General features: G+C 42.8%; 1 protein-coding gene across 1 annotated transcript in view; it reads right to left on the bottom strand.

Annotated features, from left to right (window-relative positions):
- Nucleotides 1-4,762: 4,762 nt before the first annotated feature.
- The window catches only part of NCEH1 (neutral cholesterol ester hydrolase 1), a 21,014-nt gene continuing 701 nt past the window's right edge, over nucleotides 4,763-25,075 (bottom strand). The window contains exons 2-5 of the mRNA XM_074590281.1: nucleotides 15,976-16,204; nucleotides 14,018-14,087; nucleotides 11,457-11,628; nucleotides 4,763-9,964 (exon numbers count right to left, since the gene is read on the bottom strand). Coding sequence (XP_074446382.1) covers nucleotides 9,347-9,964; nucleotides 11,457-11,628; nucleotides 14,018-14,087; nucleotides 15,976-16,204 — 1,089 coding nt within the window. The 3' untranslated portion in view covers nucleotides 4,763-9,346. The remainder of the gene's footprint in view (nucleotides 9,965-11,456; nucleotides 11,629-14,017; nucleotides 14,088-15,975; nucleotides 16,205-25,075) is intronic.

Here is a 25,075-nt window from a genome sequence, read left to right as displayed (position 1 = left end):
TGGCGGGCGCCCAGGCGCTGCTCGGGAGCCGAGGCAGAAGTGACAGAAGCGGTGGAATTCCCCGCAGCCCTACCTGGGCATCGACAGCCGCCCCTGCCCGTGGGAGAGCTCCTGCTGCCAGGGCTAGCGCCGGCAGGAACGTTTAGCCCTGTTCATCTCCAACCCTCGCTGCTTTTTGTTGTGTTTTGTTTGTTTGTTTTTTTTTTTTAACATTTTCTTTTCCCTTCTTGGCATCTTCTGTGAAGATCCCTGGCTCCTGAGACATTACTTAGGGAAAAGGATGAGGTATTGACAGGAAAAAGCATCTTCTGCTTTGACTTGTTTTTCAGTTGGAAAATTTCATGAGGGATCCTGGCGTATAATTATTTCTGGGCCCTGATTGATTTGGAAGTTGAAAGAGAGTTTGGTTTTACTCCCAACTCCAGCTCTGGAAACTGAGATTGGGTCAAGTTTTCTTTGGTGACTCCTGGGTTAACCCCGCTGCCATTAATTGATTACAGGCTCGTAAACAAGGCTGTTGAGGAAGCTTTAGGAGGAAGAGCAGCCAGCTGCGTTGGCTCTGCTGGGTTAATATGCAAACAGCAAACGACTTTTCACAGCTCAGGAGAGACAGTTCTGGGCAGGCATGGTAAGAGTAAATGCTACTCGGGGTAAAGCTGCATTTCAGGGTGACACTGAAAAGTCAGCCAAAATTGGGATTAACGTTTCGAAGTAGAGGCCCAAAGAGATGGGGCGGGTGGCTGATGTAAGAAAAGATGTGCATCTGCCTCAAGGTGACGGGTTAACAGACCTTTTCAGATCTCGCTTGAACTCAGGCACACCCTTGGAAACTCAGCCAGGTGAGAAGATCACCAGCCCAAGAAATCAACATGATGACACTCATCCAAATCGAAGGCCTGCGCCCAAATTCATGCCAATAGCAATAGAGTAAAAGGACCACTATAAACCTAGAGTCAGTCTATAATCCTTAATGAAGTGGTTCTAGGTTTGTACTATTGCAACATATGTGTGTGTGTGTGTATATGTATATATTTATATGAATTTAATCTATAATATATATTTCCTTAGAGCGTGCTTAAAAATATACATTGGCTCAGGCTAAAAGCTTCTGTTTCGCCAGCTTCACCGCATCGCCCAGGGTGAGCCACGCAGTTACATTGGCCATTTTCACCCTTGTAGCCCTATCTTTGATTTTCATAACTCTACTGTGGAGTTGGGCAACACCCCGTGAAGTCTGCGTCCAAAGAGAGCCCTTGCATACAGACCGCCCTGTCTGTGTGCTGACGGCTCTGGGGCTGGACATTAAGTATCAATCCACGATGTGCTCTCTGATTGATTGCCTGGAATTGCAGATCATACGCGACCTGAACTAAGCTCTTTGTGCTCAAAACCAGGCTTGGACTTGTGCCTCCAATGCATTGCAGTGACTAAAATAACAAATAGCATCTTCCCTCCCTTGACCGTACACACAGATGATCAAAAGCAGCATTTGAGATGTAATGGTATGATATTTTGAAAGTCTACTTCGCTTCTGCGGATAAAACGGCAACGGCAAACGGGAATTCAAAAGGAAATATAGATGATTTTGTAGCTCTGGCGCTGGGTGCAGCCCCCGACCTCTCACACCCAGCTGGGGCAGGGAGGTGGGATGGCTTTTCTGCCCCTGGCCTCTGCATGCTTTCCAGCAGGGGTTGGGGCAGGGAGGGGAAAAAACCCCTCCGAATTAGATACAGTCATAGCAAACGCATGCTGCCGCCCTGGGGAACCGCTCGTGCTTTGCAGCCTTTCATAACCCATGGCCTGTTTGCATCGCAGGGGTGAAAGCGCTGGAGCAGAGGATGCGGAGGGTGTCTGCACGTGGCCGGAACGTAGAAAACATCAAAGGTAAGTCATCCAATCGCTAAAATAACCCAAAATTCAACTGCTGACTGTGCCACGTAACACCGGTCCCACAGGCCCAGAGCAGAGGCTCAGGGCTGCTTTGCCAGTGGAGCTCTTGGAAGGGCCTCCTCCTCTTCCTCTTCCTCTTCCTTTTCCCTCTCCTCCTCCCAGCATCAGCAGCAGGGTGCACAAGGCCTGTAAAAATCCCCTTTTTTCTTACAATGAGCTGCTTTACGCACCATCAGAAGAGCAGAAACACCTCCCTCCTCCAGGTCTTCCCCTTGGGAGTCACAACGCAACTGTTTTCCAGGGGCACTCATGGCTCTCCGTAGATTTTTTTCGGGATGCTGCTATGCCTCCAGGCATCCCTCACTGGAAAAGCCAGAGGTATATGAAAGCAAGGAAGATAGTCCTGAAAATACCGCCCTTCCCAACCAGGTAGCCGTGCCCTTGGGCTTCTCCCGGGTGCGCTCCCTCACCCTTTCGCTCCTGCAGACTGAAACATGCCCAGACGCCTGCAGCGAGACCCAAATCACACACACACACCCCCCAGCCCCAACCAGTTTGCAAAATCTGAACTAAGCGCAGTTAGATCGCCTGGAAAAAATCCTTACTGCGTGCCAAGGACTCAAAGTGATTCATCTGAGGTTCGTTCGGGGTTTTTTTGCAGGACAGCTGAGTAATTTCCCACTAGCGTGAGTTTTCTGCCTCGTCCACACGTGAATTCACAAGTCGGGGTTGGCACAAATATTTTGGTGCGGTTCCCGCAATAACGCTTTTGGTTTCGTAGTGTGTTTTTAGAAACGAGCTGCACCTTTTCAAACGAGTCTTGGTTTTAAATGCTCCCTCTGCTGGCTGTAGCGCGAATTATTTTATTTAATTAAACACCTCGGTCTAAAATTCAATTGCAATGAAATCACTAGGTTAACAGCAAAAATCCCCTTTCTTTGTTCCTCCACCATACTCTGAATCCCACATCTCGATGGCACTTGAACGGACTGCACCCGTCCTGATGCTGGCACGGTGTTTGTGGGAGGAGGAGTTTTCCATAACACCCGTTACTGCTGGTTTATTGCTCTTTTAAATATCTTAATATAAAATATATTCTCTCCTTGTACAAGCTCTGTCTCTGCTATATCCCTAGACTGTCTTAGGATTGGAAGTGCGGTGGTTTGCGGAAATTCTGCTTCAGAAAAGAGCAAGTGGTTGTGGTGGAAATATTTAGTGCTCTCTTGCTTATATAAAGCCAGAAGGAGTTATTTAAAATATAAGTTTCTGCAAAAACAAAGTTATTCCAGGGTTTCTTTTTCTGTTTTCTTTTGCCCGTCTTCATGCGGAGCAGCTGATAAACACTTTAAGATGCTGTAGAAAATCGTTGTGAAAAATCATTAGATTTACGTTAGGGGTAAAACTTAGTCTGGTATTAATGATGTGCTGCCAACTATTTAAGCAACATTTATAATAGAAATAAATTGGATTAGTGCCAGAAAAAACCTGGAATTAAGAGCAAGGAGCAAATGCGTGCCTCGAAATAAGACGTGGCCCTGCTCCAAAGAGTTTTCTAAGTGCGAGGCAAGGAGCGGTGCCCGGCCGGGAGGGATGCAGGTGGAGGCTGGGATTTCGGGATGCAGGAGGCTGCGTGGGCTGGCCGGCCGTGGGATGGAGAGACACCTGGGTCACAGCCCCCCCCCCCGCCGCTGCTCCGGTCCCGCAAGTGAGGGCAGGGGGTGGGAAATAGGGCGCTGCGGCGGGCAGAGGGGAATACAGCCCCAGCAGAGGTGCGCTGGGCAGCAGGCTCAGCATCCAAACTGCTCTGTCCCGCGAGCCCCACGTGGGTGGCTCACACCCAGCAAACGTGTGCTGTATCTAACGGCGGATTAACGCTTGAATTCAGACGCCTCGCATACTCATCTAACCCCACTTGAAGGGGCTGCTGAGGACTTTGTGCCAGCCGCTTTGTCAGCCCTGAGGTGGCAGCTGGGCGCCCGTCTAAGTCCAGCACCGACGGCGGACGGTCCTTCAGCGGCTGCTTCCTCCGCATCCTCCTACGGCAGCACCCAGCCCTGGCAGGCACTGCCCTGGCCTTGGCAAGCCCCGCACAGGCAAGACTTTTAACGAAATCTAAGATAACATGACTGGAAAAAAAAAAAATTCTATGGGCCCCAGCCTGTTCTTACTGCATTCAATTTAATGCAAGCAGGAGCATGACTCCTGCTGACTTAAAAATAGGCTTGTAAGGCCTTTGAAGCTTTTTGGTTTTTTTTCCCCCAGCACTTTCTTCAGTAGGGGGAAAGCTTTATATTCTGCGAAAGCCACAGGACCCTGCTGGACAAAACAGCAACCCCCCACGTTAGGATATTTCCAAAGTAATACTGCCATGACCATTAATAAATGAGAGAGCAGGGGAAGAAAATGGGTAACAGTTCAGAAAACGAAAGGATGGCAAATAGGAATGAAAGCAGAACTAGGGCTTCCACTGGCTAAAACTGATTTCAAATGTATAAATAATCTATAAACATATAAAAAAAAATCTGTTTATAGACCAGAATGGAGAACACGAGCTGCATTGTCTTTCTTGAAAGAGAGAGGAACAGCAGTAGAGCGGGTATTGTCCACCCTTTAACTCCAGCAAATGTGGTCACCGTTAATTAGTTGACTGAAACAAAGTAAGAGGAGGTGACCCTCGCAGGCCACGGACACACAGACAAGGTTTGGTTTCCTGCCTCGAAAACAACCCCCTTGGCTTTGGTTCAGCGTTTCTTCAGGAACTCTGAGGCCTCCCCTTTCGTTTCACTGACCTCTGCTAAGCGAAAACTCAAATTGGAAACGTACATCGGAACCTAAAATCGGTGGGCCTAGCGAAAAGAAAAAAACCCATCAGTCGCAGGTATATTTCACTTTATTTATTTGTTCTTCATTTTGCTAGCACACCTCGATCACACTTGCTCATTAGATCTTACAAGATCTTTCCCCTGCACTGGGAAGGATGCAAAAAAACCCCAACGCTCATGCGTAAGATATTGACTGCATGCGCATCAAATGCGTCGTACTGTGGGGTTTTGAACATCATAAATAAGAGAACAGTAAAACCGCCTGGTTTGGGTTTTTTTTTACGCAGCAGCATCATTACAGATCATAGCAGCTTAAAAGGTTTAACGCAGGTTAACCTACTTCTAGTAGTTTTGTTTGAAACAGTTTCTAATAACGCTTGGTAAAAGATTAAAAAAATATAGAGGCCCAAACACTACAAAAGAACGTTTTAACGATAAACCATTTCTTTTTAGTTTATTTGTAGGGCTTAAAACCCACAATGGCCTTTCTGCTTTGGCTAGGGATGCAATTTTGGAATTACTTAGGTGAAGGTTAGGAAATTTGACTTATTTGTGATTTTCACGCACCATGAAACATCTTTAAATGGGTTTGGGTTTTCAGAAACGCCGAACACCCAGCCTTTAAGGGGTCCTAAACTAGGGAGACAAAAACCTCCCTTTATTCCTGTGGATATTGGCCAAAATACCGGGGACCTGCTAATGTAGTTCCCCCAGGTCTGTGAGAGTAAGATACAAATGACTATAGGTTCTGTGAGCTTTTTTTTTTTTTTTAAAGCTTACATTTGAACACTTTGATGGCCATCAGGAACAAGATATTATTGCGATGGAGAGATAAAGACTAATTAAAGGAGCAGGGGTTGGGCGAGGGGAAGCGATCTTTAAAAAGTAGTTAGCCATACTGGTTGATTTAATGAAAAGACAAGTAGACAAATTTATTGACTATCTTCTTTTGGAAGACCAACTTTTTACTACGCACAGGTGAAATATTGTTACAAATACTTGATCTGATCCTATAATACGCGAAGTGCCCTACGCTGCTCTGGGAAATACCCAAGGAACGAAGGTGCTGGGTTTGCCCGAGGAGATGTTTCAGGAGACGTGGGACGAACCCCATGAACAAATCGAGGTGGTGTAACACGTATTCATCTTAGTTTCTTGCTCTCAGGCAGCAGCTCTCTGTAACCCTGCCCGCTGGCCCCGGCTGAGTTACTGCTCCGCTGCCGGCAGCTCAACTGCAAACAACCCTGAACTTTCAACTTTTGGGCACGGGAACTGCAAAATAGGAGGAAAACTGAGTTTGGACTAACACTTCAAGGTTTACACTGAATTTTCATCAAGTGTTTTCTGCGGCTATATACTAAAAGGTCTTTTTATAGCCGGGGACCTCTTTTTATACATTACAGGATCCATCACGTATCTTTGGAGCCAGCACGTACTTAAACCACACAGCTGCGTGAGAAAAGCAGTCAAGGTATTTTGATAGAACTAGTTAATACTGTCATGTCTCACCCAAGTTGCAAACAACCCTAAACTTTCAACTTTTGGGCGCGGGAACTGCAAAATAGGAGGAAAACTGAGTTTGGACTAACACTTAAAGGTTTACACTGAATTTTAATCAAGTGTCTTCTGCGGCTATATACTAAAAGGTCTTTTTATAGCTGGAACTCAGACCTCTTTTTTTTTTTATGTTGTAGGATCCATCACGTATCTTTGGAGCCATCACGTACTTAAACCACACAGCTGCGTGAGAAGAGTAGTCAAGGTATTTTGATAGAACTAGTTAATACTGTCACATCTCATCCAAGCTGTGCTGCCATCTCGCATGTCGCGTCACGCTGGCGATGACTTGGTAAACACGTTCAGTCCGGTTATATACTTACTACCATTTCTTGTGCCGAGACTTTAATGTGCTTCAGTGCGTGAAGGAAATTTACAACCGACTCCATGAATATATATATATATACACACACACATTTTCCAGCTTTCCATTTCATTTCAGTTAAAAAAAACAAACAGCAGCAATTATGTTATAGCTTCATAGCAGATATTTATAACTTAGCTATAAACAAACGCGGATCTAAAGCTTTGCAGACAGCTGTCAGGAAAACTTAATTATTCTAGAATTTATAGGAATATTAACCACTTCTTTTCCAGTACTACAGTTACTACTATCTTTTAATGAGGGCGGGTGGATATAAATTACATCTTTTCTGACACGGGTTTACTCTTTAAGTGGGAAAGCCAGGAAGGAGCCTGTTGTTACAACTCAGTGTAACGATAAACTATGATTTGAAGAGTTAAAAAAAAATAGTCAGGTAAATGGAGCTGTGTCCATAGAGGGGAAAGGATTCTGCAGCAGATTAGTAATTTGTCTTTTGAATGGACGTAACTTTGGTTGCTGTCTGTTTTAAGTGTAAATTGGGTTTATGGGGGAAAGGAGGGAAGAGGCTTTAAATCCAGAAAAAGAGAGTTTGAATTCTTCTGCAGTGTTAATTGGGTATTTTGACCAAAATTTATCCTGATTCAGATTGTCACTCAGCTGCTCTAATTCCACCGAGTCTTTGTAACTATCTAAATGGAAGAATAATCTGGGCCACTGTTGAAAAAGCTTTGCCTTGTGCCCTCCGTGTGAACCTATGCCCAGAAATGAGTTTCAGCGTGCGTGACTGAGCCTACATCGAGGCCTCCGTCAGTCACAGCTTTTCTTAATACATCCAACCACATTCACAACCTGATGTTTCTAGGAAGCAATGATTCAGCAAAGCCATTCTCTTATTTAATTTAAATACCAGTGAAAGTGGACTGGTCTGTATGTATTTGAAGTGACAGAAGGCAGTTTGATCTACCAGTGCCTTTTTTTTTTTTTTTTAACAACTTTTCAGAGTCCTGCCATAAGAAACGCTGTAATGAAATTGCCTTTGTCATGATGTCCCACCAGCCACGCAGCATCACCTCGGGGTACTTTGAGAGGAGCCAGGACGGATGAGCTACCTGCCCAGGAGGACCAGCAGCCTCGCGGCACCACCCGTCACGGGGCAGGATGCTCGGAGCCAGCTACGAGAGAAGGATGGAAAGTCAGAAGCTACGGGAGCTGGTTCAGTGCCTGCCAGTCACTGTCACGTCCATGTGCTTCACCAAGGCCTGCGGATTCAGCTTCCCAGCTCCCTTGTGAGGTAGGAAATTCCTGCTCCCTCTCTTGCAGAAGAAGAAAGTGAGGCATGAGGAGATTAAGTTGTTCTCCTGGGATCCCACAGGAATTCTGTGGTAAAGCTGAGGATGAATTTAATCCACTAGTTTAGTCGTGGGGCAGCCACTCTCTCCCCTTTGCCTAGAAACACGGGGCTTTTGACACAACTTTCATTTCTGCAAGCACTAAGCATCCTGGAAAACATACACTGGTGTAAGCAGTTTCACTTCCCTGTCCTGCTTATCTGGAATTTACAGACTGGCTGAAACTGTGGGGAATTGTTGCACAAGAGCAAGACCCATCTTACCTAGAGTTTTGGGTCAGTCTACAAGACAAAGTTCAGCTGCAAAGCTTGGACTGAAGTCTCCCGTATGGATTAGAGCCCACTTCTGTGCGCTTGCTTCCCTCCTTGCAGGAAGCATGAAATATAATAAACAGTACAAGCACAAAAGCAAACTCAAGGAACAAAACCTACTATTAATTACAAACATTAGTGCAAACCACACAGTAGATTTTTCTTTTTTAAGTAAGCTCAGTATTTTCTGTAAGGAGTCATGAAGCTGAGGCTTTAAAGAGATGAAATCACATTCTTTAGCCAAATAAGTAGTCAGCTCTGAAGCTCACTCACATAAACAACTTCGATTCTGCTGCTACATGAAGTATTTTATCCTATGTATTTGTACGTATGCTGTAACACTTTTTATTGAAAATATATTTAGTCCTGTGCTTTTATAAAATATAATTAACTAAAAGGCAATAAAGACCAAATTCCAAAGCTGAATGACATGTTTGGCTCGGAGACTTGTCTAGCATCATCTTAACTGCCTAGAGGAGCTTTTTCTTGGTTGTTGTGTTGTTTGTTGTTGGGTTTTTTGGTTTTTTTTTTAATTTAAGAAGGCCATTTGTCTATGTGCCTAAAAGCCAACACCAAAATCCATGCTTGGCATTCAAATGCATGGCTCTGCTGTCAAAGGTGAGGGTGCTCACGCTTATTTGCCATCAAGTGCTCACCACTGTTGAGAACTAGCTCCCTTTTTTACATATTCAGATGTAGATGTAGGCGGTTGGCTTTACCTCACTTCATTTGAAAACTGGGGCCTTTGTGCCTAATTAAGAGTCAAAGCTTGAGGAGTTCCAGCCAGTTAAGAATGCTACAGGAATGCTGATCTCCCGGCTCCACGTTTGTTTATGTTTGGCAATTGTCAAGTGAAAGAAGGTGGGGGGAAAAAAAAAATAATCTAAGTTAGAAAAAGTATTTCTCAAAATCCTTTGCTGGGCACGGCCAATGGAGCTAGCGAATGCTGCAGTTCGTGGTCTGTGACCCCCAGCAGCTGCAGCCGAACAGATGAAGTCTGAATTTGGAAAAGTGCACTTTTGCGTTGTTCGCTCTTTTGCGAGAGCAGACACCAGAGTTGCACACCCCGTGTCTTCTAGAGAGACCCTCTCTTCAGAGGTTTTCATCCAGCCATTTTATATAGCTGTTCCTGGTCTGAATGCCCGCCGAGAAATCAGTAGGCCAAATGGTGAATATCATACAGCCATGAAAGCAGTCATCGAAGTGATCGAGCGTGACTTCCACACCGGCGTTCTCCAAGCGCTTGGCGTACATCACCCCGTCATCGCGCAGGACATCGTTCTCACAGGTCAGGATGTACGTCTTTGGCTGCAGCCGCAGAGTTTCGTTTTCTGCAAGGAGCGGGACCGCTCGTACATCAAGCAGCGCCGGTATCTGCTGGATGATTTCAGCCTTGCCTGTGGTTTGTATTACAGGCTTGTAGTTCTTTTTGAAGGATGAAGGCAGTAGAGATGTCCAGTTCAGACGTCCTCTGAAAGACAGAGCTTGGCCAACATCAAGAGCAGTGTGGTTGTTAATCAGCAGCGAGTGAGCCAAGTCATAATTACCATTGAAATAATCTATCCAATAGTTGATCATGACATAACGAGGAAGAACGGGCATATTCATGTTCTGCTGATAAGAAGGTGTATTGAAGTCAAATGCTTGAAGGACTGGATAAATTAGGGCCTGCAGTTTTGGTCTGATCATCAAATGCTCATCTTTGCTAAGCTGTGGGGAAAAATATAGGGTAGAACTGCGATTACAAAGAAAATAAACATTACAATATCAACTCAGAACTTCATACAAGCAGACACTCATTTGATGATTTTTAGGATGAATTTTGGTCTTACACAGATAATATTGCTCTTCTTCTGAAATATACACAGCCTGATCTTTTTCTTCCCTTGTAAGGCTGGCCATTCAGGCAGACCCAGTATCCTGTCTCCAACAGAAATCAGTGGCAGAAGTTTATTGAAGGGTGTAAGAAGATAAAAGGCTCTAAAGTGGCATTTCACTAATGCAGTTTAACAACTTGCAACCGAAGTAAAAGGAGCTATTCTTGCTTTTAACAGTTTTTCCATGGGTTTTTTCTTCCATGAATTTATCTACTTGGGGGTTTTTTGGCATAAGCAAACTGTTGGCATCCAGCTTTCGCTAGCAAAGACTCACCATGTACAGAAGCACCTCTCTGTGTTTGACTTGAACCTGCCGTCTGCATTTGATTTGAGCCTACCAATTACAAAGATTTGGGGGCACCAAATTTTTCTGGAAGAATCAGGAAACACTTGTTTTGCTTCACCTTCTGCACAAGATACACAGCTGTCTATTGTATCTAATCTTGTCTGTCCCTTTTTCAGGCTGAAGAACCTTTATGCGTTTAACCGCTCCCTGAAACAGTCCCACATCCCTGATTTGAAAAGGCATTACGCATCAGGGAAACGAATTGGGAATGCTGCTTCCAAAACATGGTACTATCATGTTTATCAGACCTCGAGATCGAAACTTTTAGTGTAATTGTCTCCTATTAATATTTTCATCCTAATTCAATCTTGCAAGGTTGTCATGATAATTAGTTGCCTGGACATGGTATCCGCTTTCTTATCACCAATGGTTATGACAATACGAAAAAGCTAATAATAATAATATTTCACTGAACCGTGAAAAATATTATTACATGCCTCAGGCTACCTCTAAAATCTTTACGAGATTAAATTCAGATTACTTTTAAACTGCAGATATACAAAAGAAATTTCCTTAAAATTGCGAAATGCTACAGGAGGACAATTTCACAGAAGAATTAAGCTTAATTTATTGTATTTTTTGTCCTTCATTTGTATTTGAAATAAATAAAAACATTTTCAGAGACAAGCAACTAAAAATAGGAAGCTAAACTGATAAATTATGCACGTACCTAGTTATCTACTTAGAAAAATAAAGAATTCACCAGCAAAAGGGGTAAAAAAAGTCATTTAGCTACTTGGTCTTAAAATCTGGCCCATAACAACTCGTAACGGTAGTAAAACATTGCAAGCAATGCGATTCATATTGCGATCGACTAATTTTTCTTCTGTAAAGTCACTAGATGCTGGCTTTCTACCATTCCGTCTTTAGGGTTGGCACATCACCTTGTGATGATGCAGCACAAAGAATCCGCCAGCCTACATGCATCACTAAATCAGGGACTGTGGTAGTGTCATACATAACAGACGCGGGATGTTACCTGCTGACACACAGCAGCTGCCAAATTTCCTCCTGCACTATCGCCAGAAATTGCAATTCGACTTGGGTCAACTGAATACTGCGCTAAGACATCAGGCTGCAAAAAATGCTTAGTAGCACGGAGAGCGTCATGGAATTGCTCGGGGAAGCACACCTCTGGTACCAGCCTGTATCTACAAAAGAAAAAGAGATGAGAGACAATTATTACCGTCAATGTACCTCTCTTGCAGGATTAATAGGTGATATCAGGTATTCCTTAATGGCAAATACCTATTTCATTAGGATAAATATTAAGGGAAAAACATGAGGAGTGTGATAATTATGTAAGACTTAATCTTATAATTAATGCTCTAATTCGGAAAGATTAATATGAACCTACTAGATATGAATAATACCAAGATTGTACAAAATTGTGCAGCACTTCCCTAGGATTTCCCAATAGGGGATTTCATCATGCATTATAAAAATGAATAAATATTTAAAACACCCTTCGCAAGGGAGTCATTACAGTCAGGCTGTGTTTGAGCCAAATCCCCACCTTAACTAGTACGAGGGAGAATGTGTCACACACACCCAACAGATTCCGCTGAGCCAAACACCTAAGCAGTTCTGTTTCCCGAGTTTTCACGTATGCTCAGGAGGGAATGAGCCTTGCTCTGCCTCTGTGCCATGAAACGAACAGTAGCCGAGAACTGGAGTAATACCAATTTGTTCCAATGCAACAGATTCAATAATTGCTCTCCATTATCGAGGAGAGGAAAAGGAATAAACCCATTGCGCAGGTGGAGAGACCGAGGCACAGAGAGAGAAAACAGTCTGCCCAGGGAGAGCCAGCAGCTAAATCCCATTCATGAGATTTTCTCAGTTTCAAAGTTAACAGTGCAGGAGAAGTCTGTTCATATTTACTGAATAATATGTGATGTAAGAGTTGTTAGTAGGCCTTATGGTACAAAGTATGTCTTCTGTTTGTAGCTTTGCAAACAACAGATTTTACATATTCTCAGCAGAGCTGAGCAAAACAAAATCCAGTTTTCTGATTCAAAATATTTTCTTTAGAAGCTAAGCTAAAAAAAAAGTTTCAGATGCAGAATAAATTTTAAACTTAGGTTACGCAAAAAAGCGTTTCAAATTCCAAATCTGACCTGCTTTCAGAAAGCACTCTATATATTGCATCAGCTATATATGAGAGAATCCTTTGGGAACTCCTTACAAAACTGGATAACAGACCATGCATATATCATGAAAGGGAGACGTGCAATTAAACCAATGAGAAATCTAATTAGACTTCACTAATTGAGTACAAACGCCTTGACTGAAATATATAATGGCTAAGGAGAAGAGGTAAACAACAACTCAGAGGAACAGGCAGAATTATACCACCATAAATCAGAAAAGGCATCTTTTCAATAGCATGATTGCTGCTTGTCTGCAATAATGCAAGCTGCTCTTTTACCTTTCATTGTTTCTACTAATAAACAACAAAGAAGTAAAAAAAGCGATCCTTTAAAGTATGCTATAAGTATGGAATGAGTAAAATCAACTCCATATAATTAAGTTGCAATTAGATCACAGAGCTTGGTATGTAATCAACTGCATGTGGGAAACTTGAGTCGTCGTATTAAGTGATTGGGTTTGCAGCAGAAAATATTGAAGTTGACAATAAGGATGGGAAAAGCACCAATCAAGCTGGAGTCATCTAGGTAATGTAGTTAGCTAGTTGAGAGGTTTGTTTACCTTGGGATTGTTCAGCGAGTTAGAAAAAGCAGCCCTGCTTCTCTGCTGTCGGGCACCCTGGCAGTCCTCTGCTCTCGAGTGGAGTGCAAGGCTTAAATGAGATGACTGGAACAGTGGGAGATCGAGAGAGCAGCAGGAAACTGCCAGACTCCACAGTGGATTCTGGTTAATGAGCAGGGGTAAAATGATTTGACAATTTCTATGTTGCAGACCCTTGCTCAATATGACTTAGAAACCGTGGTTTATAGACAGACTTCAGGGGGGACTAATATATATATTAATATTTTATATATAGATATATAAAAACATAGCTTGCAGCACTGAGTGGCCACTGAGGATGGAAAACGTCCCTCTTGCTACATGAGGAGGCAGAGGTGTGTGGCTCAGCCTTCCTTCAGGTACGTATCACGTCCAAATGTGTTTGCGTTTTTTTGTTTGACTGTTTTTAAAGTTCACAAGTATTTACAGAATCATAACTCGGCACTTGAGTGATCTCAGGCTTTAGCTGCACTCCGTACATGTGGATGCAGTTGCAAGATGCACTAAAATTTGCATTTTAGTATTTGTCCAACTGAATTAAGGGCTACTCCCTTTTCCCACATTTCCGTCTTCTACAACAACCTCTAAAATAAGTAGAAACCCATGTGAATTTTTGATACCATTCCAATTTGTTGTAATTTTAAAAGGGTAAAAATATTAGACCGGTAAAGAGAATTACTGTCCAAGTTAAAGCCTTATACACAAGCCAGTATCAAGGGAAAAGCTAAAAGAACGAAGTTACGTATTTTTAATATCTTAAAATTACTTGATCGGTTTTAGATTACTCACTCAACTGAGACAACGACAGCGTTGAGAGATTCAGCCATGATTCTGCAGAGATTGTTATAAAGGCTTGTTCCTGGAACGAAAGGACATAGCGTTAGGGACATGAATCCATTTATGTCAATAGTCTCAAAGCTGTACAAAAGCCTTCTCAGAAAAATATAAAGACATCATACAAATATAAACAAAGTAAATGAGATCAGTTTGCAATAGATAAAGTGCCAAATACACATTGTATATAACATAATTTATGCCTTGAAGCCCTGCTGCTTAATGCTTTCTTTCTCATCTGTTTCTTGATGACTTGGGCCATGTAATTTCACCCACCCATCACAATTCTCTTGGTTGGGCAAAATTTAAGGTACCCAGTGGCTTGGGGGCATCAGGAGCCAGAGCCAGTTATCGCTGTATGAGTCACTGCTGCTGCTTCATTTTATTATAGCGTGCATTGCTTTGACTCAAATAAGTTGCCCTATTAACGTCAACTGAACTACTCATTTAAGGGAGGATTAATCACAGCTATCCTATTTATCAGTGGACTGATTTTCTTTAATTTTATTCCTTTCCAGTTACTTAATTGTTGGTTCCCGGTATTATAAAATAATACTACGACACTAAACGTTTTCTAAAGTATCTAGTCTTAGAATTTAATATTTAGCTGCAATATTTGTGCCATTAACTTCTGCACCTTGGACTCGAGGACAGCATCTGACATAGCTGTGTTAGAGTCATCCAAACAAAGGACAGTAATTTAATATACGCGTTTTGTACAACAAGAGTCATATATGCAAACTGTTACAGAACAAATGAGGTGGGCAGGACACTAACAACCATCCCTTAGGCAGGCCTAAGAAAACTCATCTCAAAGCACAATTCCTCTGTAGGAAGGGGAGCAAAATTTTTCACTGCTGGAAGACTATAGGACAAAGAGACTGGGACTTCCACAGGCATGTGAAGGCCAGATTTTAAAATTATTTAGGAATGTAAATCTCACTTAAATCATGGTCTAAGTGACTCATACACGCACAGTCCGAAAGCAATCAATACAGTCTTGGTTTTGGAGCATTTCAGAAAACTCCATGAATGTTCTTTTTCTATAGATGAAGCCACAGAATGCATCGGGGCTGTATGGATTTCACGATGTCATGGGAGCAATGGGAAATAAAAGGGGGAAAGACTCCTATGGGATTTGGATATCGGAGCAGCCATGGGAACTGTGAGCCCTTTCTCCTCCCAAGGCTTTTTTCCTCCTGGATGATGTGGCAGGATCAGCGGTTAGCTAATTGCTGTCTATAGCTATACCTTACTTTCTCTGATCATCTTTGTGGCTTCTAAGTTAATCTGAGTAAATAGCATTAATTTTTCAGGTAACGTCTGCTAGTGGTGGCAGTGGTCCCCTAAGGGAGGTGGCCTGACCGTGAGATGGGAACCCACCTCATCACACTGACCATTGTCTGCGATCAGCTGCATGTATTCCACGTAAGTGTTATTTAAGAGCCAAACATTAGCATATTGTTACATGCAGTGTTGTTCAGCCCACGTATCTACTAATTATTGTGTGAAAATGAGGCAAAACCCTCACACATAGTCAATGGATCCTGATCACCAAGGATCGACTTTTGCACGTGACCCCAGAAAATGGGGGACCGGCCCAAACAGCCCATCCAGGCATCCCAGGAATTTAAATAAGCAGCTATTTTGTCCTCTCAGGATGTAACAAAATTAACCTTTTGGTCCTTTTACAGCTCATGTGCAGATAAGATATGCATTTTTGCTGTGTGTTCACAACATTATTTTTTTCCTCCCTCCCTCCTTAAAGCTGATCTACCAGAGTGGAGACGATTACTACAGAATTCAGGTCCGTCTTAGCAAAATTGTCATCTCTGGCAGGAAAACAGCTTTTGGCTTCTCCTGCTTGGAGAAAACCGGAGCAGAATCCTATTTAATTACTGGCAGACACATACTTGCACTTGCCAAGGCCCAGCCCCCTCCGTGGATGTAAACAACGCTGCGCTTGAGCTCTTCATCTCCCTTCGCAGGAGGTTCAAACACTCTGACTTCCACACCGTCAAAAACAGCATCCGTGATGTTAATGTCTTCGGAGGAGACAGACTTCAGCTTGTCAAAGGTACAAATCAAATAATTCAGAACTATCAAGTGATGGCTGAGTCTCAGATAGTGAATCAGGTGACACTAGGGGGGGGGAAAAGAAAAGGAAGAAAAAAAAAGAAGAAAAGAAAGGAGATTTCTGTTACTTCAGAGCATATCATACAGTACTGCATTGATGTTTAATGCCACTGTCTTCAAAGGGCAGGTCTTATATGAAAACGAACACAGATTCTTAGAATATTCACTGGAAAATGAATGATTATCAAAGACCTCTAATGCTTTTAAAGCTGTATTAAAACAAAACCCTGTCAACAAAAGATTCTCTGTTGTCAAAATAAATCAAACCACGAGCACTACGTGGATCAAGACAACTGTGAATGAGCACTCAGATCCTTGCCTTTGAAAGGCACCTGCGAAAGGAGATGAACCTCACCAGCATGTTCCACTAAGGGACCTGTGAAGCTCCTCAGACCAGTGCCAGGAGAGGGCAATACCACACAGGCAAAGCTTCTGTGGCAGTATCAAAAACGCACGGTATTTTTCTTGTTCCACCTCAAAGCATTAAGTCTTTCCACTTTCGAATTAAGAAAGTTTGCAAGAATTGCAAAGAAATTTGGAAACAGGAATGGTCTTAAAGGAATACAGTGCTTGTTTATTGGCTTGTCCTGTATTTACCTGCTGAACTGGGAAGGATGTGAAATGCCTTCCAAGAACCATGGCAGGTTAGTGATTTTTCCACACCCCCCCCAACGCCTGAGACTAAAGTGCATTACTTTTTTTGCAGGGGTGTGTAAGACACTACAAAAATGCATAATGATCTGATCTTTCTGTGCCCTTGTGGTAGAAGGAAAGCGATTTTATCCCCTTTGGCTATCCAGGTTTGTTGTTTGTTTTTTTTTTTTTATGTTTATTTTTTAAATCTTGCCCTGCATAGATTAAAAACCTCTCAGCAAACAGTACTGGGATCCAGGGCGCTTCTCCAGCCTAAACGGTCATGACCTGCTGCCCACGCGTGCCCTGCACACTATTTGTAGTGCATACTTGTTCCCATTCCCCAGCTGGTGCCAAAGGGGTGGCAAAGGGTGAGCCAAAGGACTGCAGGGACTACAGTGCCCAGACTGGCTGTTAAAAAGTAGTGGGGGGTCTTTTGCAAAATTAATTATCCTAGTGAGGAAGGCTAGAAATTGGATAATCAGCTAAGCCTTTTGTACAACTTCCTCAATCAAGGCAATGAAGTTGGGAGGTAAAATTAATACAGAAGCCTAATGTATATCTTTAGGACCAGTACCATAAGGAAAACTGTCAGCTGCGACCTTTTATTTTACATACAGGTAACCGATACTTGGAAGAAAAAGTGTACTCTTAGGAGCCATGCAGCTTGCCTATGCACAACTGTTTGACTGTTTTAATTCCACTAGTACCAGCGGTACAGCGCAAACCCACTGGTATGAACTGAAGATGCTGACACTTGAGCGGGCGGGGTGACTCGGGTACCGGTCTGACCGCATTCACCTTGTGAAGAACGGAGAGTTGCCATAGTTTAACCTGTCCAAGAACTAAGTGGAAGCCAAGTCTGCTTTCTCGTGACAGACATGATTCTGCAAATAAGAGTTTGACAGTCTCTGGTTTCTATTTTCTGTTCGCAAGGACAGCTATTTCATTTTCTTGACTTGGGTTTCTTTACTATACTTCTGCAGTATTGTTTTCACAGCCACTTCCAGCGCCAAGTTTCAACTTCCCTGCTCACGGTGAAGGAAGGACTAACGAAGGCAAACACACACCTCCGGAGGAAAAGCAAATTTTGAAGCATTCAGCAGCATCCATACCAAAGAATATCTGTCTCCTTCATTAAATCTACAGCCCCAGCTCCTTACATGTAACTTTTTAATCTGTCATCATTAGTTTAAACGTAGGAAAAACACAATATTGGATTTCAGTCAGGTGCTGTATAGAAAAGGCCCTGCACAGCCCCACTTCCACTGCAGATTGCTGTTGAAAAAGAGAAGCTTTGATAATTTTCCCCAAAAGGTCTATGCCAAATACAATAGGCTGCTATGCGAGCGGGGAGAGGAATCCACTTCCAAAACAAGAATTTACAAAACCTGTTTTCTTTTCTTGCTTTAGCTTGTGGTAATGTCACCCTGCTGAGATAGTTTGGTGGGAATCCAAATTTTAAAGTGTTTGTTTGCTGCTTTTTGGATGGAATATCATTTCTTTATACTGCAAGAGTTTTCTCTGGGAGAAGACACACAAAATATCCACCCGGCGGGAAGACATGCTGAATTCACAAGGCTGTCTGTATCTCTGAATTTCAGATCATGCTTTTCTCCCACCGTTACATAAAAGTTCCCCCCAGGAAAACCCAGTTCGAGTCTGAAATCTGAAGAGCAATACATCTATTAATAATTTGGCAGACAATTTGTTGGGCTGCCACTGATGTAACCAGCGAAAGATCTGATCCTCTGTGCGCCCCATGGAGGCTGCCAAGGAAAGTAACCGCTGGGAATCAGTTTTAAAAATACTGCCAGGGAAAACAATGTTTTTGTAGATTTTTTTAGCCTGACGGTGCTGCAATAGACGTCCCATTTTAGTTTTCTCCCAATTTACTTCACATTCTTTGGAGACGAGATTACCACATGTTCCCTGGAATCAGAAATGTTTTATTTTCAAGGCTGGTTAGTGTTGTTTACCGAGAACTGTTTTGCCCTGTTCTTTAAACCAGGGCAGCGTGGCCATGTGCAGGTTATCACACCCTTGCATGCCTTTTTTTTTCCCCCCTAAATAGAACACTCTTTCCAAGAACCCAAAAACCCGGAAGAGATGCTTTGTACACCAGGGCACAAAAGCAAGACTCTTAATTTTTTTGTTAGGCATAGGCAGGTTTTTCGCCAAACACTTATCAGACAGATTCTTTGAAAGTCTCTCTGTCTAATCAGCCTATTTGGTTGTCCTTCATAAGGCACAGGATTGCGCATTTCACTGGCAAAGAGCTAGTCTTGTCCAGAGTTCTTATAAATAAAATCCTTATATTATTTGTTTCCTCTATAAATAAATATTTAAAATAGATACATAATACCTTATCACTCTTTCATATAGCTACTGGCAGAAGAAGATGTGTTTAATGGTTAGCTAACTCTCTTCTAGGACTATGTTGCAACCCATCCAGTTGACTGATGCTTCCCTGGCGTCTTTTTTGCGTTGGCACTAATGAACGCGAAGCCTCAGAGCATGACCTTGCTGCACCAGCTCAATAAGAACCCAGCAGAAACAGAGAAACAACATTAAACTTCAGCCAGGTCACCATCTTACTAATAACCCAAGGAAGGAAAGAAAGGGTGGGGGAAAGGATGGGACCAGCCCTTTTGGCCCCAGTCAACAGCTGGATTGGCTTAAATCCATTAAAAACCCCTGTATCCAGGTATCTCATGTGAGCAATAATTGGTTTGATCTTTGCTGGTATTCGTGATTTTACCACCCTTCGACAACATGCAGGACTGTTGCAGGCAAACAAATATAGCACTTAAATATATGGGAATTACGTGTGTGTGTATACGCATGTGGAAGAGAAGAGAGAAACAGGGATATTCTCTTGATGAAGAGGGAGAGAAGACAGTGCTGTAATAATAAAAGCTAGCGAAAAGGCAGAGAAAGCAAAAGGACAAGGGGGAAATTAAGAGACTACACAAGAAAGTAAAGACAAACTTGCAGAAAAGAGGAGATGGTACAAAGATGAAAGCCCTGTGGGCAATTAGCCCAGAATTGCTGTGCCAGCCACAGGCACGGCACATCGCTCAGCCTGGGTCACAGCTGCAGGTTTTCCCATGTAGCGAGTGGTTTTATGCATCCCTCTGAATAAACACGCGCGTTTTCTGAACAGGTAACTCCGGGTAAACATGGCTGGTGAACTTCACGGCACCACGGGCTGGACCGAGTAATGGGCTGAGCCGCATGGAGAGCGCAGGGGCTGGGAAGCGAGGCAGAGCTGGACGAGCAGGAGGACCCCAGGAGAGGAGGGCTACACAGGCTGGTGAGGCAAACCTGAGTATTTTGCTAGCGTTTGAGACAATTCAGCAAATAACCGCTGTGGACATATCACAGTACCCCTACTGCCAATCTATCACTCCTTTCTGATCGAAGCTTTTCATTTTGGGGCCATCTTTTACCAGGACATCCCCGTAACAGGGGTTTTTGGGTAGGGACAACCCAGGGACACCCTAGAGACTAAACTGTTACCACCTTCCTTCTGGTAAATTCTTTGGTGAGGGGTACCAGGTATTGGAAGATTTAATTGATGTAGGAGAAAGTTTTCAATGAATGAAGAAAGGAGTCAGGGTTGTGATAAAAAGCAGACAGAAGGAACAAAGAACTGCTCTAGAGAGGCACCGTTACTTCACCTTTAATCACCAATATCTATCCCTAGACTATTAGGATTCTTCTGTTGGCTGGTAAATTCATGAAGAATCCCAAATACTCACTGCTCCTATGCTTACCTCCTCCCTCATGGACTTGGACTCCTTATTAGTCATCTGTTCTGCATTACAGAAAAAAAAATCCAAAAAAGTTTTTCTGTTGCTAACTTCTATTAGCCTCTGACAGTACTCGGCACGTTGGAATTCTTTGTCCTCATATGACTTCCATAGCTGACACCATCCGGCTTCACATCTCTGACCTTTAGCCACGAAATTATTGCGACAGGTCGCACTCAGCCAGCGCACAAAGGCAGCATGCCTCTAAAGCTCAGCCCAACGCATCAGCTGCTTCCTCAACCAGCTTCGCAGCTGGTCAGACCCAAGGTCCTGCGCTGACCTTTCAGGCTTCGGCGGGATCAGGAATTAAGCAAACAGCTAAAGCTCTTTTTTCATACACCACTGCTTGGGACTAAGCCAAATCTCACTCATGACTCAAATGAGTAATGATGCTGGAACAGGGTGACTGAACTAAGACTAAACTTCCTACCTTAAAAGATGCGGGTACTATCCTCAATTCTGGCATTACTTTGCGAAACACAGTTCTATAACATTAGAGTCCAAGATGCCAACTACTATATCTCCAGTCAATAATAGAGATTAGTCAAAAATAAACAGGATCATTTCCCCTTTTAGCACGTGCAGAACATACTGTTTTGTGCGCATTTCAGGCGGTTTATCCTGTCTAAAGGTGACTATCTATATTCTCTTATTTTACAGAACCATTTCTTAATGTAGATGTGTTATTGCCCAGTAAAGAATATGCATTTTTAATGCCGTTACATAAAGACAGTCCTCAAAGACAAGTGGTCTTAGCTTTATGAATTTCTTTTAGAACCGAAAAGAAACCAAGAAGATTGTTTTACAGTTTATCAATTAGAAGCAGAAACTAGACTACGTTTTAATGTAAGGTCTTGTGCATATACCTATTCACCCATGGTGATCTGCTTTTATACTAGATAGAGACAGAAGTTATCTGTTACTGCAAATAAGACTTCCAGTGGGGTTCAGTCTCTGCTCGGGTGCCACTGCTGCGAGACCTACCTGCCACAACTGACAACTTGGATTACTGTAAACCAATTCCAAGACCGTGTTCTTGCATGCAAAAACATCAACAACTTACTTGGCTGGCTACAACTATGATTTACATCTGTCCAGAAGTCACGTACTCTGAAATATGTGGGTAGAGAGATATTAAAACGTTAGAAAGAATGAGTTACTGTTTTCTCTAATCCTGAATGTTGACGTCCCACGCCCTAGATTTTATTCCGAAAGCAAGAGAGTGGCAGAGAAGCGTGAAGGAATCGCTTGGCTGATGAGGACAAACATGAGGATAGTTTTCTCCCCTGTACAGCTGCCTACCTTCTTCCATATACGTCTGCCTGATGGCCTCTATGCCAACTCGTTTGTCCTTCCAAACCTCTGCTAACAGCTGTCCCAGTTCCAAAAAATCCCTTCTTCCTTGCCATGCACCAGAATAGCAAGTACCTTGACAGGGGTGTTCAGAAATAACTTGTTTCAAAGGGCTTATTAAATAAACATATGCTGCTCTCTTTACTCCGATCAGGGAGAATGGTTAGAGGAAGAAGTGAAAAACCCCTGTATCAATCCTACTGTTAGCAGCAGAATTAAGAAATGTTGTGTTAGACACTTCTTGACAGACACCAAGTAAAACAATGACTACGGTTTAATCTATGGCTCAATCCCATAATTAATTTCATGTGGTTGTCCAAATTTCAGTGAAGCCGAGTTCTGACGTGCCTATGTACATATGTGTCTACATAATTTTTCCTTTCTGCCCTAAAATTGTGTCACATCACATTTTTCTGTAAAAATGTTACCATGTCCCATTTTCAGACAGGTTGAGAGGGGTAAATTACTCTCATTCTCAGGTAAGCACCTTCACGTCAATGCGTTAATATTAAGTCTGAATTTCTCTGGTTTCATTCTGGGGAAGCACAAGACATTAAAGAGGGCGGAGGAACACGGCTCAGAAAACCCAGCTCAGTTTCCAGCTCCACCACTGGAATTTTTGTGACCTCAGATAAGGAACTCCATCTCTTCCTATCTCCATTCCCCCTAATTTAAGATTAGGATAAGAGTATTGGTCGCCTAGGTTTTGAAACCTACTTACATAAACTGCCCTATAAGCATTATGTATTTTTTTAATTGTGTGATTGTTGAAGCATCTCATGCTGAGCCAGGGCACCGAGTCAGTCCCACGCTTACAAAAAAAAAAATAATTGTAGCTGACTGGGACAAAACTCTATGTGGAAATGCCAAACCTTACCATTAATACACTGAAAGCCAGTGACAGTTTTATTATGTTTTACTGGTAGTGGTTATTAATGCACTGAGAAAAGAAACACATTATCCCTAACAAGAATTTGTCATGCTTAATCATTAGAGTCGTCACAAATATATTTCAAAATAAGCAAAAGACAATTAGTTGTATTTGAAGCATATGCAGTTTGTTTCATGCTCTTGGAAAACAGGATTACGGTACATTTCAGAGATTTTAAAATCAGAAATGTACTTCTGTTTGCTACCAAACCTACAAAGGAAAGTAATAAATAGCAAGCTGAAAATACATTCAGAAGTGGGTGAAAGTTCAATGGTCACATTTAGAGAAATGTTAAACCATTTGGTCTTGCAATAGCCAGTAGAGGAAGAAAGGAGAAGCTGAGCTCTACAAAAGGACCTATACGCACAGAAGCTGTCTAACAAAGTAAATACTCAAACTTAACTTTCACCATCCTAGCTTCAGTTGACAGAGTTCCTTCTTAATGGCAGTCATTTATTCCTGACTTTGTGCTGCGTCTCAGTGTTGGAAAGACGTCTGAATGCTTGGAAAGTGCCTCCTTTTTCTCTTGGAAAAGGAGTGCCCCAAGGCTTACCTGTACTGTGATTCTGGGCACCTCCAATGCCTCACTTCTGTATGTGCAAGACTCACTTGTTCCTTCCTTTGGTTTGTAAGCTACCTTACAGGAGCTGTTACTTATTTAGTAATTTTTTCTCACTCTGTAAGTTTGTATTTCTAAGGCCAGAGATGTAGATGGCTAAGAAATTACCACTTCCCCCTAATAAAGACTTCCCCACCCCAGAGAGTGGCACAGATGTGGGCACCCCAGCCCTGCCTACCGCTGTGCTGCACCCGAGCTGCCACCGGGCAGGCTCTGTCCTGACAGCTCCTTGGGGATTACAGCTCTAGAATATCCCAAGAGACACCCTTCAGCCTCCAAGCCAGGGGCACCAGCATTCAGCTGACTGTGCCCAACATGCTGCATAAACAAACGGCATGCCTACATAAGCCAATAGCGATATACATATATATAGTCACAGTCGTATGATTGTCTAAAGATAGGTCTCCTTCAGCTGGAGGTTGTGGCCGTGATTCAGGTGTTGCCGGCTGAACCGTTGGGATGTGTTTTGCAGGCAGCATGCTGGGGGGGGACATCGTGGCATCAATGAATTTGGTCAAGCTGAGCGCTTGCTGATCAGTTACTTGAGTTAACACAGAGCATCCGAGTGTCAAGCTATAGATTTTACTGAAGAATGAAGCTATTGTAAGCCACATCTGCATAATTTTCATAGCAGACGTATGGGAGGGTATGCAAGCAACCTATACAAGCAACCAGGCTTTATGCTTTCATCCTGGAGATATGCTTTGATTCAGCAATACATTTGGACTATGAGAAGATGCTTACATGAGTGGTCTCTCTACTCCTAGACTCCTTCTCCAACGGTGGCAACCAGAGAAGCTATTCAGGCAGAAAATACAAGTCTGGACACTGTGTATAGTCCGCTCTCCACACGCTTCCCAGCATCTGCAATTATCATATTAGGAACACAGAAGGTACATTCCCATCTAGTCCTTTTGGTATCCATTTTTGACCCCTCTGTCCATTAATTCATTTAATCCCTTTTTGAATATACTGGTGCTCTCATCCACTCAAGCCGCAACTTTTTGTACATTTCAGAACCAACTTAGTAAGCTGCAACGCTGAAAGGAAATTTAAAAGAAAATTAATACTTTCACATCCATAGCACCTTACATCAGTCCTGACCATGACTGATCAGTCCTTGTAAAAGATCAGCCTATCCTAGAAGAAAATAAAGTTCACAGCTGAAGCCACTATCAGAAAGTTTGAGATCTCTGATCTGTTTCATGTCAGCATAAAAACACTGGCAGAAAATGAGGGAGACATCAATGAAGTGACAGAACTGTCATGTGTCTCGCAACAAAATCAAACATTCAGATTTTTGTTTAGCAATGCGATTCCAATCAGTGTAATATCTGAAACAGCTTCCTCTGAATCATAGCTAATAAAACTTTTTTTTTTTTTTTTTGACCAAAAGCCTGCAAGTTTAGCCTGGAGAAAAGAAGACTGAGAGGGGATCTCATCAATGCTTATCAATATCTACAGGGAGAGTGTCAAGAGCATGGGGACAGACTCTTCTCAGTGGCGCCCGCTGACAGGACAAGGGG

The sequence above is a fragment of the Larus michahellis genome, chromosome 6 (genome assembly GCF_964199755.1).
Source record: "Larus michahellis chromosome 6, bLarMic1.1, whole genome shotgun sequence".
NCBI lineage: Eukaryota > Metazoa > Chordata > Aves > Charadriiformes > Laridae > Larus > Larus michahellis.
This window is presented reverse-complemented; position numbering and strand designations above follow the sequence as displayed.